This window comes from Pseudonaja textilis, chromosome 1, assembly GCF_049901715.1.
Source record: "Pseudonaja textilis isolate UNSWEBS1 chromosome 1, rPseTex1.2, whole genome shotgun sequence".
In the NCBI taxonomy this organism is placed as follows: Eukaryota; Metazoa; Chordata; class Lepidosauria; order Squamata; family Elapidae; genus Pseudonaja; species Pseudonaja textilis.
This window is the reverse complement of record NC_141990.1, coordinates 184,453,504-184,471,549: the sequence shown is the minus strand read 5'-3', so window position 1 is coordinate 184,471,549 and position 18,046 is coordinate 184,453,504. Positions and strand designations below refer to the sequence as shown.

Genomic DNA, 18,046 nt, shown 5'->3' with positions numbered 1-18,046 from the left:
AATATATTTTGAGTTTAAAATATTTTACGCATATCTAGTATTAGGAATATTTACAGTATATGTTGTTTTAGCCACATATTGTTATATACCTTCAGAGCTGACAAGTTTCTTTTACAGTAAGAAAACTTAGTATGGCAACTAATTGTATAAGAAATTTTGTCTCTTTTGAGAAATGTCCAACTAATACATGTCTTTTAACATAGGGATGGGAGGTGATTAGTAGGAGTAAGATTAAGATAAATATATCACAAGAGTTTAATATTTTTAGGTTACTTTATATATGTTCAGCCACCTACAGAACGTAGATTACATCCCCAAGCTTTTTTCTGTGATCTATGTATAAAATGTTACATTTATGATTTCTGGCCAAATCACTGGTCACAGTTAATCAGTCTATAACAGATCCATGCCAATTCTCAATATTTTCAGCCATAATTCCATTATGTGCAGGTTCTGCTTGTCTTTTAAAAAGGAGAATGTTTTCTTTAGTCTCTAAAATGTTATCTTTTGAGTTAAACTACATTATAAAATTGGAAAAAGTGAACGGGCCAAAGATAATTGTGAGCTGTTTTATATTTTAATTAGTCTAGTCACTCTGATGTATTTTATTAAAAATATAAATCATACAGAATGCTTCCTATTACTGTTTAGAAGAATTCCTGTTTTTTAGATACTGTTAATCATTCTTATTACCACTTAACCTGTTTACCTACCTACTTGCCTATCTCCAACTACAATTCAGAAATCTCGGTGGCTATCTTATACTATGATAATGGAGAATCTTTTACAAAGCGCTTATTATATTTACCCAATAGGAAGACTAATTTTTCATTGGAGGTGGTCATCTTATATTTGCTGACAGTAGGTATCATTATTGTAAAACTGAGCAGGAGTTTCTAATAATTAAAACAAGTGGGAGCAGATATTGAGTTGAAAGCTTGAATACTCTTGAAAATTAGACTAGCCAGCACAGCTGGGGAAAGATGGGGGAAGTCACAATTATTTTTAATATCCATCAACTGCTATGGAGGTTCTTCATTGAAGAGCAAGAGGAGAAACAAACAGCTCAGTGCCTAAAGAATTGCTTCGCAATTTTAGTCTCAACTTTTATGGAGCTGACTGGTCTAAACAGATGAATTCCTGGCATAGCAAGAGTTTATGTATATTGATCTCGGAGTTAAAGCTACTGAATTCAGTGAGGCTGATTATAAATTAATGTATCAGTTTTATTCATGCTAAGTTCAGATTTCTAAATTTTCTTTCTTTGTTTATGTCTTTGCAAAAAGGAATTGTGCATGTGTACAGATGAAAAAGTAATTTATTTTACAAATGCAGAACTTTGTTTCACAAATTGTTTTTTATTTTTCTCTCTCCTGACCTGAACATTTTTTAAAAATAAGTCTTATGATAAATGCATATAAACACATGCAGATATATAAAAGGCTTCCATGTGCACATTTTGGGGGGAAAGAAATAAGTCAGGATTGGTTTACATGGAAATTAGCAACCCTGATTGACAAAGAATGAAAGCTGGGACTAGAGGAATTTTATGTATGTACCCTTTTTTATTTCTCATTGTTTTGGTAGCCTTATCTTAAATTCAGAATCATGAGAGAGAAACCTTGCCAAGCATAGTTATTCCAGAAAACGGTTAATTTATCTTGTAAATAGTTCTTATTTAGAGGATAGAAAAAAAAAGTAGAAGTAGCTGGTGGGAGAATGATCATATAATGCTGAAATTCTTGATTGTAAGGAAAAGCAAGACTTAGAATTTATGTCAGGCCTGTCAAACAGGCTGCCTGGCCTGCATAGGCCAAGCCCATCCCACCTCCGCAAAAGCAAAAACCATCCTGATACGGCCCGTGATGCGATTGGGTTTGAGTTCCCTGATTTATGTAGTCACTAAGTGTTGAAGAAAACTATTCTAGTGAGAAGAAAAATGGAAGACAATGAGGAGGCCATTTTGGCTATACAAAAGGTTGGTGAAAATCTATAAAAAAAAAACCGGAAAAAGGGTCAGATAAAAAAAGAAAACATTGAAAGAACTGTACTGCTTCTGTCAGGGAAGTGTAAGGTTAAACTGAGATGACTTAGTAAAGGATACTAAGAATAACAAATGGGCTTAAAGTATTTTCAGTAGAAAAAGAAAAGAAAGAATCTAATTAGTATTTGTTCACTAAAAAAGCAAAATACCAACAGATAACAAAGAAAAGACAGAGCATCTCAACTTAAATTTTGCTTCAGTTAGTCCATCAACACAAAAAGAAGGAAAAAGTAGGAAATTAAGAAGGGGGCATGATTAAAGATTGAAATTTCTAAAACAAAATGTGCATACTTCAAATGACCAAATTACCAATTAGGAAGCGTTATTTATAAGCCATTCTTTTTCCAAGTGTTTTATTCACAAATGTTACAGGCAGAATTATCAGCAACTGATACTGCTTTTAATCCAACATGGTCCAACCATTTCTATTCTCCCTTCAACTGCTTGAGTCAAATATTGCTCTTGCACTGTTATTGACATTAGAACGTTCTCTTTTTTGCTTACTGTTACACAACAGTTTTCATAGATATTGCACTTGAAACAATATTAGTTGGATTCATCCTCTCAATGTTCAGAAATGAGATATTCAACCATATTGTTTTGAAAAAAGGGTATCTTTTTGAAACTGATTAATCACGTGGTCCAGCAACTTCCACCCTAATTAAAGATTCAGATTTTAATTATTCCAGTTCTAATTCTTCCATCCTGTGGGTTATACTAATATTTGAATCTCTTTTACAGTATATTTTATAGCTCATAATTTCTGTACTAATAATTCATGCCGTATTTAATGGATTTAGAAATTTAACAGCCTGCTGTGGCTGGAACTCATTTTTCAGATGGATTTCTATTTTCTCTGAAATCCAGAAGACTTACCATTTCTTTCATAACAATATATCTGACAGAAGTGTTTTATTCTTGTTGGCAATTTCTCAGCATTTTCCCCCTTCTATGTCACGGATCAAAGATATCAAAGATAACTCCTTAATCCCAGCATGCCCCCCGCAAGTTGCTTGGCCTATTTCTTTCTAGTGCTTTTTCTGTGATTCTGAGAGAATCTTTCAAACCACTTGTACCTGTTCCCATAAACTGCGAATCCAAAAATCTGTATTTCTAATGGCTGCCTGTGGATGATAAGCTTTGAGCCCATGTCTTCCAATAGATAGAAATACAATTATCATCTGCCCAAGTATATCAATAATTAACTGATCTGATTTCTTGTCCAAGCTATTGTTGCTCCTGACAGTATTTCATCATTTACTTAATGGATGTAAAACCCCTGTCTTCAGCCTGGATTACAATGATACATTTTCAAGACTAGCAGCTCTTTGTTATAATGGCCAAATGAATGTTGTTTCCTGAATGCATATTTTAAAATTGTGTCTTCAGTCCACATATGTTGTTTTTCTATATCATTTTGCTCTCAAAGGGAATAATTGCTTAGGAGATCTCTGTGTTCCAAATCCCATCATGGAACATTTTACCAGGCATGCTGCTATATCTCTCGGAGGCATCTATTCTGTGGATAGACACCTGGATCTGGGCTGTACGTGATATCCATGCAAAGGGCAATGCATGGTTTTGTCATGCATTTCCTAATACTGCTCATCCAGGCAAAATATACCTTAAGTTTGTACGATGACAAAGGAGATAGATTGTCTCTTACTGCACACTGAATTTCTTGTGGTGGTTGCTGTTTCCTTTTGTTTTGCATATTCTGCTTTTCATTGCTTGGGAACTGAACAAGAAAAGCAGGAGGCATGGCCTGAACAGCTCCAACTTAAGAGCTTGGTTCTAGGATATTCCACTCATTCAGGTATAAAATAAATGTGGAAACATGGGTTCCCATCTAAAGATGAGCAATTAAAGATGAACAGATTGTCCCTATAAGGATATAAGTCAAGAGTACTCAGAAGCAATGCTCTAAGTCTGCATATATGTAGCATTTCTGAGCAGGTATCTTACTATTTGTTAGACAGGATATTGGACATTTCACCATGAATTTAAAATGGGCAGAATGGAATGAGAAACGAGCTACTGGACCAATGATTTGTGGCGGCCATGTTGAATTTGGCATGTGGGAATGCCTGCATTGGCTTGGAAACATACATTAAGTGCCAGTCGGCAGAATCAAAGGAAGTGTCTGGAATTGATCTGGAGAACAATTGAGCAGAGTAGACAACCAGTCATCCTACAGATGATTTGGGCTTCCATTTCTCTTGGCCTGACCAGTTGAAAGAGATTATAGCATCAGATCTCCATCATACTAGCTTGCTGAGTTAAACTACATGAATTTGTTATTTAAGCAGGAAATTTCGCAGCTAACAGCGGCTATAGTATTTCTGTAACTTGTATTCTATTTATGTTTATTGCCTATTCTAAAACTAAGAATATAGTTGGAGACAAATTTAACAAAAGAATGTTGCATGCAATAGTTATGGAAGCTAAGCCTTAACATTTTGACCAAAGAATTGTGGCTTTGTCATATGTTAAGTCTGGGATTAATACATAGGTCCCTGGCAGAGCATACAAATAATCTTTCAATTTTGTATTTTTTGATTTTGTAAAAAGGCATTTCTGTAGTAGTTCTATCAAATACCATGTGTTGAATTCGCTGACTTTTAATACTTATTCTGAGCTGCAATTTATGATTTGGGAATTAAACTGGTAGTATCTTTGTTTATTATTATTTACTGACCTTCAGGCCTTACTGTGACATTCTTAGTGTTTCTTTTTGTTCCTGAATGTAGAAGGGAGAATATTGATGCAATTCCTCTTCAGAGTTTGCCCTATAATTGTGATTAATAACAGTTGCTTTCACTATCCTGAAACAGACAGCCTGGTTTGTCTGCCTACCACAATCATCTTGTGATAAATGGAGCTATTTTAACTCTGGTTTTGTGTATCAAAGAAAACAGATGTAGTCTAGGACTTGGGGCTATAAGGAATATAAAGCATGTTTAACTTAATCTTCATAGTATTTACTGCTTTTATAGAAAGAAGTAGACCATTTATACCAAAGACTGTTTACTCCTAACAGTCCTTTTTTTTTTTGAGGAGGGGGGATTGAAAAATAGTTTTGAAAAATTCAACTTGTGAGAAATATTTGCCCTTTGCAAATAACTTCTTCTCAGTATTTATTTTGTGTATAAATATATCATTTAATGTTAGGTAAGGATAATTTGAAACCAGAAAAAAGAAGCATTTCCATTCTGCAGGAAAGCATTTTATTTTGAACACAAAATTTGCTGAGAGATTAGAGGACATTTCCAACTTTTCTTGAATTCCCTTTCATTATGCTGGCCTCCCAATTGCCCATAGCATTAGAAATGCAAAGGTCATGAAAAGTGCAGATTTTGCATTGATGAGTCTATTCAGTATTGGTGAACTGGTCACTGTTGTCATTTGCTTGCATATGTGTGTCTGTGTATTATAGTTCAGTAACTCATGTTAGGGCTGTCCATGTCATTTAAATTTAACAATCCACTATAATATACAAAATGTGTTAAAATAATATCTTGAGGAGATACAGTAGCGTCTTAGATGAATAAGATAATCACTTGAAATAAAAATAAGCAATTAAAAGGCTTTCAAAACTGCTAGGTTCTTAAATATTTTGCAATATTCAAGATAGCTTAATCTTTCACATTTGTGTTTGTTTCTGTTGATTAAAAATGGTTTGATTGATTCATTTAGCAGTTATCAGCTAGGCAGTATTTTTATGTGTTTATTGAAGAAATGTTCATGAATATTCACTTGCAGTTTCAAGGTCTCAAGTAAATTGTTATTCAGCTATGTCACTGAAGCAAATCCACTACAGATATGAAGAGACTGGCTGACTGGATGGGTAAAAAAGCAAGCATTTGTAGTAACTGAAAAATTAAATACTGCAGAATAAAATAATGCGCTTTTAACTCTTGCTAGACCTAAAAAGGTCTTAATTAAAATGAATTAGGTTAAATAAAAGCAGTAATTGTAAGCTTAAAGCATAATAAAGATTAAAGATTCACAATAAGTGTTACGTATGTATGCCTGTTACATATGTACATCAGTGATTGCAACTAACAAATAATTTGGATATTTAAAAACCAGTGTTATATTATACACTGTGGAAAAGAGGCAAAGTAGGTTGCACCTTTCACTGCAAGATACTCTGCCTCACAAATTTGTGTAGTCAGTTGGTGCATCTATTATTTTATCTGAGAAACGACTCTATATTTTCCAAGCAAAATAAAATTATCTTTTTTTAAACAACACCTTGCCTGGTTATACTTGCAAAAAAGCAACCGTGGGCCTCTAACACAGTGAAAATGGACATTCAGGGTTTGCAACTTTATGCTATAAATGGGTTAATTTCTTTACCAAATATGTTCATAAAAGACCACCGGTGTGCGCTGCACAGCTTTTTTACTTTCCGGTTCGCTAATCAAATGTATGTTAGATTTATTGTTGTAAAAGTATAAAGCATAGAAAATGTGACAAGATAGATGTGTAAATTATCATAGTGACAGAACTAATGATGCAGTCCAAGCACCTTCTGTTTTCCAGCACTCGGTGAGCAACTTCATTAAATATGCAGTGGCTGTTTGGTGGCTGCTCAGACATCAGTTCAGTCCCTGGTGGAGTCGCATTATTGTGGAGGTGGGGAAGAGACAGGCCTGCTTGCTGTAGGACATCCTGCTGTGGCTTTAATGTGCTCCAGCTTGTTGGACCAGTTGTTTTCAGGCTTTTTTTGGACATCTATATCCACAGGATACATTCACTTAAACAATATTACAGATAATGGAGTATAGTGGCTTAGCCTTAGACTATTCATTGTCTCTTTAGCTCTGGTTGGCACATCGGTGGCTGAGAACGCGCTCCTGGTCAGCCTGGCTTCCTTCCCTCCCCTCTTTCCAGAGAGCTTGGTGACAGGCTGATATTTGGCAGGGGAAAGAAACAACAATACTCTGTTCTCAGTTGATGTTCATATCATTCATTATCCCTGAGGCAATTTAACCAGCTACTTCAAGCATGGGACATCCTAGATTTAGTTTGGGGAGGGTGGGGGGAATCCAATGCAGCCAAGCCAAGAGGAATTAATTGGTTGAGACTTTTTTTCCCCTTCATACAAAAAAATCAAGCTTTTGGTTTAAATTCATGCTGTATTCAGCACCTGCTTCAATGCATTCAATCAAGGATTAAATGCTGTTATAATACTAGCTTAATGATAGAGCTGATTTCATTTAAAACCACTGTAGTTTTATGACTGTGTGCTGTAAACTGTCGTTAAGTTTATATTCATATTTATAATTTTCTAAGTTGGGGGAGGAAATCAGTTTGGGGTAGTAGTTAAAGGCCCACGGCCAGCTGGATGACTTGGGGCCATATGGCTTTAAGAAGAAAGCAAGGGCAAGCCACTTCCAAAAACGTTGTTGGAAAAAATTACAGGGACTTCTCCAGGCAGTCAGTAGCAGTCAAGAATAGTTTGAAGCCTCTCCCTCCCCCTCCCCAAAAAGTTATGTAAAGATAGTGACAGCTGGCAATGGTCTTGGATGCAAATGAAGTACTTAAATTTAGATTAAACAACACGTAATGTCTATTAACCTATATCATGTGGACTGTAGCAGTAGTATTTATCTTATTATTTTCTTTACTCCCCATTTTATTGGTATTAGTATTTTGCTTTGCATGTACAATAAAAGTGTCTGTACTGGAGACAAATTCCTTGTGTATCTATTCACATTTGGTCAAATAAAGTATTTCACTGGGTTCAGAGGAAGTTACTCCTAAATATAGATACAGATAGAACTACAGCCAAAATCTGTCACCCCACTTTTGAGAAATGTATGTTCTTGTTTGATAATCTGAGTGTTTTTCATAAAATAACTTTGTGTAGTTCATTCTAGCCTGTGCATTTTTTGTTTAAAACAGTGCACAGAATTCTCTACTTACGTGTAAATATATGCTGCTTCAGTTTAATTATATTTAATGCAAGACATCATCTTTGCCTAAACTTGATCTAAATTTCATACTTTGTAAAGAGAAAAGGCAGTCTCGAATCCAGGTTTCCTTTGGGAATACATTGAACTTAATGAGCTTGATAGTCTGGTGGGCTCAATAAATCAAATAAAGCAAAACATTTCTCATTTTTGAATAAAAGCATTTATCACCCAGTGTTTGTTCATTCATGGCCATAAGATTAATTGGTTCTTGCTATTATGGTGAATATTAAAGACACTTTTTTGTTGTTTTTTTTCTTCCAGTGGGCAAGTTACGAAAACATTGGCTGAAAGAATGTGTATCTGATGTTGGCTTTGGGATGCTGAAATCCATCAAACAATTTGTGGACCCCAATAACATATTTGGGAATGGAAACCTTTTATAACCTTGTTACTCTCCACGCTGAAGTACCGGAAAGAATAATGTTTGACTCTCATAGCTTTTCCCAGTATCCAAAAATAGCATGGAATTAGTTTCAAAAGCTTTTCCTTCCCTGCAAATTTTATTGCTTCTTTCAATTGCAGAGAGAAGACTGTTCACATGCAATCAGTTCAGAATATAGTTAGGTCCATTCAATTGATAACCTATTTGGATGGCTTTCCTGCTATAAGGTGCTGAAATGTTTGAGAGTGACCCTGATGTGGTTGGAGACTTTCTTGATAGAAAAGCACTTTGGGAAAGCAGATGAAAAATAGGAGTATATTTAACTGAAATACGATTTTCTATTGAACAGTTAAAGCAGATAGTAGCAATGCCAAGCTGCAATTGGGAAAGAAAAGGTTGATATTTGGATAGGAGACAAAACAGGCTTTCCTCTCTGATACTATTTAAAAAAATTAAATGTTTTTAAAACCTCTATCGACCTAACTGAGCCAGAAAGGTAAAACTTTCTTTCTCAATATTGGAATTCATTGTTACATAAAATGTCAAGCTTCATAATTGGTCTTCATTTATTTTAGAGGGCAACTTTTCCTAAGAATAAAAATAGTGCTATTAGTTCTAATTCTTCAATAGGAAAAAAAAATGAAACTTCAGCCTTTACAAATCGAAGCAATGTTTATGTTGTTTACCCACAAAAACAAAATACCAAGCTTCTAAAAGTATCCATGAGCATTTAAATTATATATATATATAAATGTAATATTTCACAGGATAGTTAAAACAATGCAGTGGGTCTAGCCTTTTCTTCTGTCAATGATAGACTAGAATCTCCTGAGCACACATTCTTTTTGGCAGAAAAGTTGAGGGAAGGAATATTATTTTATGCTAATCCATGAGCCACTTCCTAGAGTTTATTCTCATTAAGCATGCCTAAATCAAGCTGACTTTATTGGGATTAAACTGTTTACATGTTACACCCATCCCAACCCATTATTGTGAAATGAGATTTAATCAGTTTTGTTGTAAAGAAGCTTACATAAACAAAAGTCCTTGAAACATTTTTAGCTTTTATTCTGCTTTGATAACAAAATTGAAGTTTCATATACAAATTTAACTATGTAGCTAAACTCAGAAACATGAATGTTATCTGGTCCAAGACAAAAATCAACACATGTTCAAATCTTAAAGATTGCTATAGCAGATGGCTTAAACATATTTTTAAAATAGGCGTCTACACATTATGATACTGTAATACTGATGGTTCCTTACCATGCTTACAAAATAGACATTTCCTAAATTTAATCCACAGAAATAAAGTTTTATTCAGCAGAGATTGGCTATTTGGATCATTCCATCTAGTTGCCTGTTGGTCTCAGTAAAATTTTGCCAGCCAAAGAGAGAGGTGCTCAAATACTCCGTGACTCCATCTCGCTCAAGTCCCAATTCTTCAGAGTAGACTCTAATGAAGATGTAGGGGGCTATAGAGAAGGGAAGTACAAAACTGTTCATCAGCAGTTGTTAAGGATAACTTAATGTTAAGGATAACTTACCCTAACTCAGAAGTAAAAATTAATGCACATATGTAACTGTCTTTAAGTTGGATTCCACTTAAAGACAGTTACATATGTGCATTCATTTTTACTTCTGAGTTAGGGTAAGTTATCCTTAACGTTACTAGTTTAGTTTCTTACTCATACAGGGATACATGGAGGATTTGGATTTTGTTTTTGTAGAATACCAAATATAAACCAAATGTGTGTTACAGGCAATACAGTTGCCTTTTTGATAGAATTAAAGCAGAAGTTTAGTTTCCTGGTTGTCTTCTCTTGTGACCAAATTTATGGTATCCCCCAAATTTCTAGTCTTACTTTAGGTGCTCAATTGGTTTATTTTACTGGTAGGATTTTCATAATCCTCTTTCCTGAGGTTGCACAGAATTATATACTTTGCAGATATGTTCCATATCTTTCTAGATAAAAAGGAATGTTCAAATCATGAAGTATAATTTTGTGTCATGTGGGTACAGTCCTATCAAAGTAATTGTGAAGTCACAAAGTTGGACAGGCTTTTGGAAAAAGACACAATGCAGATAACTGTGAACAATGTAAATTGCTTTACTTATGCCTATTTTGCTAAACCTTTTTTAATTGTTAAATGGTTTGGAGTATTAGCAAGAGTTACTTGTAAAATATGCACTAGCTGAATGCTAATTTTGAAAAGTGATGTTCATTAAAAAATCAGAAATACACCAAATAAAGAAGCTGTTGTTTATCTTTTCATGGCATACCAACAGACTTGTGAAAGCTATACATCGTTTTGGGGCATGTTTATAAATTTTCTCCACTCTCATGAGAATCCAATATGCATAGAGCCAATATTATTTATTGATGAATTTGCAGTGCTTTTCACCAGACATCCAAATGTATACAACCATGCAGAAGCCAAAAGAGTAAGGAAAACTCAGAAACCTCTTCCCTCATGGAGCAAAATTGCTGGAGATGAAATAGAAGCATGTGTGGTGCCCATGCTTTGGGGGGCCTAGTCATAACATGAGTTGTTCCTAGCAGGTGCTCTTACAAAATAATGAAAATGTTTTAAACAAGATGCTTAATAAACTTTTTAGAATGTTGTGATAACTGCTCAGGACTGCACATAGAGAGAATGAGTGACCCTGGAAAAGTGCCTGGCTGCTTTCAGACTGGTTCTAGCCTGTTATGGGCTTTTTCCAGGGACTCTTGGTGAGGACTGTGGTAGGCTCTGTTGCAGGCTGCACAGCATGTCTCTGATAGGTTTCAAGGTAACTGAAGATATGGGGAAAAAAAGTCCATTTTGATACGCCATAAGCAATTTTTTGGAGATTCTGACAAAAGTACCCTTTAACAGGACCCAGTTTTACAGGATCAGCTTTATATTACTTTAAATGTTTTCAGTGCCACCCTATTAGAACAAGTTTTAAGTCACAATTGCCCACTGTTCTCAGTTTAATTGGCTTCTAATTCATAGCAAGTAAAGAGATGTAAAGAATTAGACAACTGCGTCCCACATAGATGAAGGACCTTGGATCAAACTGCGATTCCCCATAATATGAGGCAAATGGCCTTTCATAAATAGATTGTGAAGAACAAGTAGCAGGAATGGGCAAGAGGGAATCAACCTTTTGTGCCTGGAATATAATTGGTTAGATCTGATTTTCTCAAGATGTGCAGGAGAGGGCTTGAAATTCAACTCTAAAATGGAGTATTGGTGTTTAGATCTTTCAATGGCACATGTTTGTGCACCATTTCAGGAACTTATGCTGAATTTAAGAAGAATGGAGTTTTGTGATTTTCAGTTTAGAAAACTAAACGTGCCTATATTAGGGACTAAATTATTACATTAAACGTATCTCTGTATTTGCCTCATGGTGGTGTTTTTTATGTAGTAGTAGGGTGATTACTTTGGGTCTGGATCATTGTATAAATGGGAGAAGAGCAGGGTTGTGTTTTTCAGCCAACCTCCTTGATTCAGATTGAAGCTTCAAATGGGGTTCCAATAAAAATGGTTTAAAAGCACGTTGAAAGATACATTTAACATAACATTTTGGAGTTGCACATCAAATTAAAAAGTTAGTCCACTATATTACTAGCTAATGAAAGAATTGAATTTTCTGCTAATTATGTAAGACATGTTGATCACATTTTGGTAAGTTAATTGTAAAACTACTGTTGCAATGTTGACATTATAGTTATTTGTTAATAAAATGGTCCTAAATGCTCTCCATAAGTTGATTAAATTAATACATTTTCAGATGGCTTGTTTCTCTTTTATTGAAACATTTTAACTGAATGTCAAGCAGTGATTGAAGTTATTGGCATTTTAGGAGGATAGACTTTGAGACAAAAGATTAGTCTTTTAGAATATAAAAACTTAGTTTTAACTAAATTCTCAATTGTTTTCCAAATAACATTTTCTGAAGCCAGACATAATCAGTTGAGTTTACTGAATAAGCTAAGCATCAATGTGACCTGTCTCGTTCTGGTTTAGCCTATCATGTCAACCCAGAGACTAGTTTATAAATAACTATTTAGGGATTAGCATGCTATATGAGCCAAGCCACTTAGATTGTTCTGTAAACTATGGCAGAGCATGCTATTTGTATCCAGCCACAGCTGGATCAGGCCAGATATCTCCCATTTTCTGGAATATTTTGGTTTTGCTACAGCTCTTTTACTATTTAAATGTTAAAGAGTAATGTCTGATCTATGTATGTTTTGCTGGGAGGCTTAAAAGTTCATGTGGAATTCTGTTGAGCAAAAACCTAGCAAAATCGTTCAGGCTGAGACTGGAACCTGGTTCAACTTATTTTTTGCCTGGTTCTTGTCCAACTCAGAATTGCCTTTCCCAAAATTTTATTGTGAAAGGAACTACAAGCAGTCTTTGTTTAGTGATTCCCTCCAACAACAACTGTTCACAGTTACGACAATGATGAAAAAAGCTACCAGTGCTTGCATTTATAACCTTCACAGCATCTCTCGCTCCCTCCCTCTCTCCCTTTTTCTCATGTTTGCTTTGCCTGATCCTTTTTTTTTCTTATTTTCCCGCTCAGAGCGGAATGATTGCCTAAACAAGTTATCCTTTACTGAACTGATTTCTCTGCAGTGCAGCGAGTTTCTAAAAAGTGCTAACAGCAAGTTAATAAACTCAGCTCTGCATTCGTTGATTAGAACCCTCCAGTATTCATACTGCTGACCCTGAATGTCTTATCAGTTTCATGCTCAAAGGTTTTGTTTGTCTCCTATGCAGCTGGCAACCTTGAGCATGTTAGGCAAACAGCTGGTGCCAACGCATTACTTTTGATGTATTCTCCATTACCTACTTTCTTGCAACCCTTTCTCCAATAAATATAACTGCAAAATTTAATTTCCTTCTTGCTAATTACCCCATTGGCAAGGTTAGCCTTCCCAAGCATGGCAAAAAAACAGTTGCAACTTTTTCCCTTTGGCCTGCTTCCTTCTGAGTCAAGTTCCAGAAGCTTCCTGCTGTTTTGTTTACTTAGCTGTTTGGGGTTATAGCCTGACCCCAATCTGAAGCAAAACTAAGCACAGTCAGTGGTCACATGATTTTCATTTAAGGGCCACCACTTAACAACCAAGTTGCCAGAACCCATTGTGGTCATTAAACAAGGACCACCTGTATCTAGCCTTCTGTTCTGATATGATTGAGGGTGGGGGCAGCATAATAAGGGAATGTTTATGAGTGTTGAAGAGTAGTGAGAACGGTTAAGCAGATCATTCTTTAGTCTTATGCAAAAGTGGCCTCTTTATTTATTGCTTTTTTAAAAACTGGAACTAAAAGACTCTTTTAAAGCTAGTGGTTTCAGTATAAGTAGGATTAATTGTTGCATCTATATGTTGATAGTATTATTTCTTTGTATTTGGTACAGTATTAACACTGCAAGAGGAAAAGTCAGTGGCTGGCATGGAAATACTTTGCCCTAGAGTTGCAACCTACATGTGCAAGACCATCATGTGACAAGATATTCCAAGGGATATTTAAGACTATCTGATATGATTCTTGGAATCCCTATTGTAGTGAAACAATCAAGTCCAGGAATATTTTTATCAGATGGATCGCTCTCAGCCTTAATCTGGGACACTGAAGTGACACAACAATCAAACTGAAATAATCTGGCATTGCTTATGAAAAAAAGCATTGAAAGAGCAATCTAAAGCCCATCTCCAGCTCCATCATAGTTCATCTAAATACTTCCCAGGGTTTTTCCTGTCTTGTTTGTTGCCTGGCCAGCAACAACAAGAGTGTTTTGGTTATGTGTGAGAGTTGTAGTTCACACATTTTAGACCAAATGAGCTATGGAGGCTGCTCTAATCTGAGTCATTAGGAACATGTTGGATTTGCTTGTACGTAAAGCTAGATGTGAATTTCCTAAATGCTTACCAAAACTTTAGGACTTTCGGTGTCCTGAAGAATTTGAGTAGAGATCAGAAACTTGGTGCCGCCATTCGGATATTCTGGCTTCAATTCCCATCAATCTTAGCTAACTTTGCCAGTAGGAAGGGATTGTGAAGGTTGTAGTTCAAAATATTTAAAGGACAACAGAGCTTCAGTGCTTTTTGTGCTGGTTCAACCCAAGAAGCACATGTTCAACTCCAGACACAAGGAGCTTTGGGAACAGTATAAACTTTAACTGAGAGGTTAGTTGCTGTCAGCGTGTTCAGCCATGCAAAATATGGTGATGATGGATTCAGAAGAGACACTGAAGGATTGTGGTATGTGATTATTTGGTGGGGCACAGCAATTGGTAAAATAACAAAGGCACCCAGTCTTGACAAATGATCTAGAATGCAAGGGCATGAGCAGTGGCAGCCCTGTGTCTTGACTCCTTTGTTTTCATGAGGTGCATTGGTTGCCAGTATGCTTCCAGGTATGACCAAGGTGCTCTTATAAAGCCCTACATAGCATGGACTCCTGTTATCTGGGGGAGCCCTTCTCTCCTGTAGATTTTGCCTGACTAATAAAAGCTGACAGAGTAGACATACTCTGGGTCTTCTCTGAAACAGTAACACCTTTTGATCATTTAACTTTTGCTGTACAAGTGATACCACTTCATGTACGGCCTTCCATGTGAAAAATATGGAAATTGTCTTTTTTAAGAACAAATTTACATATACAGGTAGTCTTCAACTTGCAACCACAATTGAGCACAAATTTATGTTGATAAGTGAGAAATTTGCTAAGTGAGTTTTGCCCCATTTTACGACTTTTCTTGCCACATTTGTTAAGTGAATCTGTGTTAAATCAGTAACCCAGTTGTTAAGTGAATCTGGCTTCCCTGTTGACTTTGCTTGTCAGAAGGTCACAATAGTGGATCACATAACTCCAGGACACTAACCGTCATGAGCCAGTTGTCAAGCATACCAATGTAAATCACATGACCATGGGGATGCTGCAACGGTCATAAGTGAATAATGATTATAAGTTCCTTTTTTCGGTGCCGTTGTAACATTGAACAGTCTCTAAATGAATTCTGGTAAGTCAGAGACTACTTGTACTGTTTGCTTTTAGATTTTTTTAAAATTAGAATAGTTTTGTAAAAAACATATTCTTGGCTTTGATCTTAATTTTTATTTTGTAAAGCAAAGATACAATGTTTTATCCTTTTGAACCTCTTTCAGATTTGTTTCTTTTTCAAATTTGTCCTGTATTTTTTCCAAGAAAGCATACTCACTGGACTGATAGCAAGGGCATACTTCTGTCTCATCAACTGATTAATACAGGACACCCTGGGAGGTCACTGGATTAAAGATTCAGTCAGCAAAACAGCCAAGCGAGCCTTTTTTACCCTTCAGATACTCCGAGCTGCCAATTTCTGAAACTTTTTTCCAGCCAGAAGTTTGAAATATCTATTTAAGCAAAAAGATAAGACTGATTTATATTTCTTCTGTTTATTTAGTCTCCTATAATAGGGTTGGATCCTTCCATGATAATTCCATAACAGATGTAAAGTTCATCATTATTTTTTTAAAGGATTGATGTCGTAGTCTTCTGATCTGTATTTCACCTTCACCGACTTTTCTGACAGCAATCATTCTTTTTAGATTGATTTTCTTTTGGTCTGTTTTCAGAAAATGGAAATATCCACTGGGTTTATTTCTGCCCGGTTTTTCACATCTGTTAGATTGTGTACTGGCAATAAATATGCCCATCTGTAACTTTGAACTCATCTTCTGCTTCGGTTTGAGGAGCAGGATATGGAATAAATTAATAGGAGCAAACTAAGACGTCTATTAATGCAAGTGAAATGTATGCCTTTGTATTGGCACCCACAAGTCTATTCCCAAGGTTACATTTGAATTTCCAACAATGCTTCTCCATTGCCCAGAGGCATCCTTAGAAAAGAGTGGGTGGTAGTGGGTGGTGTAATGTAACATACTCAGGTATGCTAAATTACCACAGTTGGCCTCTCTGTTAAAGTGTGCTTGTATATTGGGGCAGTGGCCACAAGGCAACCAGTTTGTGAGAATGTCCATCTTCACATTTCCAGCTCCATTCGCAGGCCAAAAGAGTCCTTTGATCTCTTCCATATTCATAATAAAGTTCCCAATTTTCAGTATTTTATTTCAGGAACTAGAATTCTACTACAAGGGAGAAAAAGCCCTCTTTCACCAGACTTATTAGACACATCTTAATCTGGACCCAACCCTAGTTAAATATGGATTATTGTCAATGAAAGCTATACTTTGAAATGTCAACCTCCATTAGAATGCCCCATCTACTCCCCTATTTCTAATTCCTTTCTTCACTTTCCTTTACCAGATTCTTATAAACATTTTTCTCCTGGGGAACCTAATGTTGCTGATATTTATACATATTCTACAGGTGGAGATGACCTTGCAATTTTTGTAGGAGTGTTTTCTTACTACCATCAGTGGTGTCTACAGGACCTTGTTTCGTTTGTCAATGTGAGGAAAGGAGCCACAGGTGCTGTGCTACAAGCTACCCCCTCCCTATTTTGGCATACATGCAGTGTTGTGATGCAGATAGACAATAGGCACTTCCGTTTGCCTCGAGGCACTACAAATGACAGCTGAGGCCAGGTGTGGAAATAACCAGGGGAAAAAAGCATTTCAAAGAAAATCCACCTGAATTAACTCGCTATAAAGGAGGCTAGAAAAATCCTATTGGAGAGCTTCTGAGATTCTGTATTGATAGGTAGTCCTCTACTTACAACCTCAATGAAGCCCAATTGTTAAGCGAAACATTTGTTAAGTGAGTTTTGCTTCATTTTATGGTCTTTCCTGCCCCAGTTGTTGAGTGGATCACTGCAGTTAATAATACAGATTGGTTCTGCAACTCAACAGGACAGACCCAGATGGACTGCAGAAAAAACAATGGCTACCAACCTGCCTTCCATCGAGGACATGTATACTGCACGAATCAAAAAGAGGGCTGTGAAAATATTTACAGACCCCTCACATCCCAGACATAAATTGTTTCAACTCCTTCCCTCAGAACAACGTTATAGAGCACTGCACACCAGAACAACTAGACACAAGGACAGTTTTTTCCCGAAAGCCATCACTCTGCTAAACAAATAATTCCCTCAACACTGTCCAACTATTTACAAACTCTGCACTATTATTACTGGTAATCTTCTCATCACTCCTTATTACCCATTCCCTCCCACTTGTGACTGTATGACTGTAACTTTGTTGCTTGTATCCTTACGATTTTTATTGACTGTTTCCTAGTATGATTTGATTGTTGATTGTACCCTATGCCTATCATTAAGTGTTGTACGTTATGATTCCTGACTCTTGGCAAATGTATCTTTTCCTTTATGTACACTGAGAGCACTTGCACCAAGACAAATTCCTTGTGTGTCCAGTCACACTTGGCTAATAAAAAATTCTATTCTTTTTTTTTAATGTAAAAGTACAGAATGAGAGTTGAAAGGGACTTTGGAGGTCTTCTAATGATCTAATCCAAGCCCCTGCTCAGGCAGGAAAACCTACACCGTTTACATGTACATCAGTGTCCAATCACACTTGGCTAATAAAGAACTCTATTCAAATGTTAAGTCAATCTGGTTTTCCCATTGACTTGTCAGAAAGTTGAAAAAGGTGATCACATGACCCCAGA

General features: G+C 36.0%; 1 protein-coding gene across 2 annotated transcripts in view; it reads left to right on the top strand.

Annotated features, from left to right (window-relative positions):
• AGPS (alkylglycerone phosphate synthase) overlaps positions 1-12,193 on the top strand; it is a 62,433-nt gene extending 50,240 nt beyond the window's left edge. Inside the window, exons 20-21 of one of the 2 annotated variants that reach the window (XR_015740738.1) lie at positions 8,290-9,924; positions 10,061-12,193. Coding sequence is in view for 1 of the 2 variants with exons in the window: in XM_026697012.2 (XP_026552797.1) it covers positions 8,290-8,411 (122 nt within the window). In the remaining variant the exon portion in view is untranslated. Of the gene's footprint in view, positions 1-8,289 lie in introns of both variants that reach the window. The other variant, XM_026697012.2, reaches the window with a different exon arrangement.
• The last annotated feature ends 5,853 nt before the right edge of the window (positions 12,194-18,046 follow it).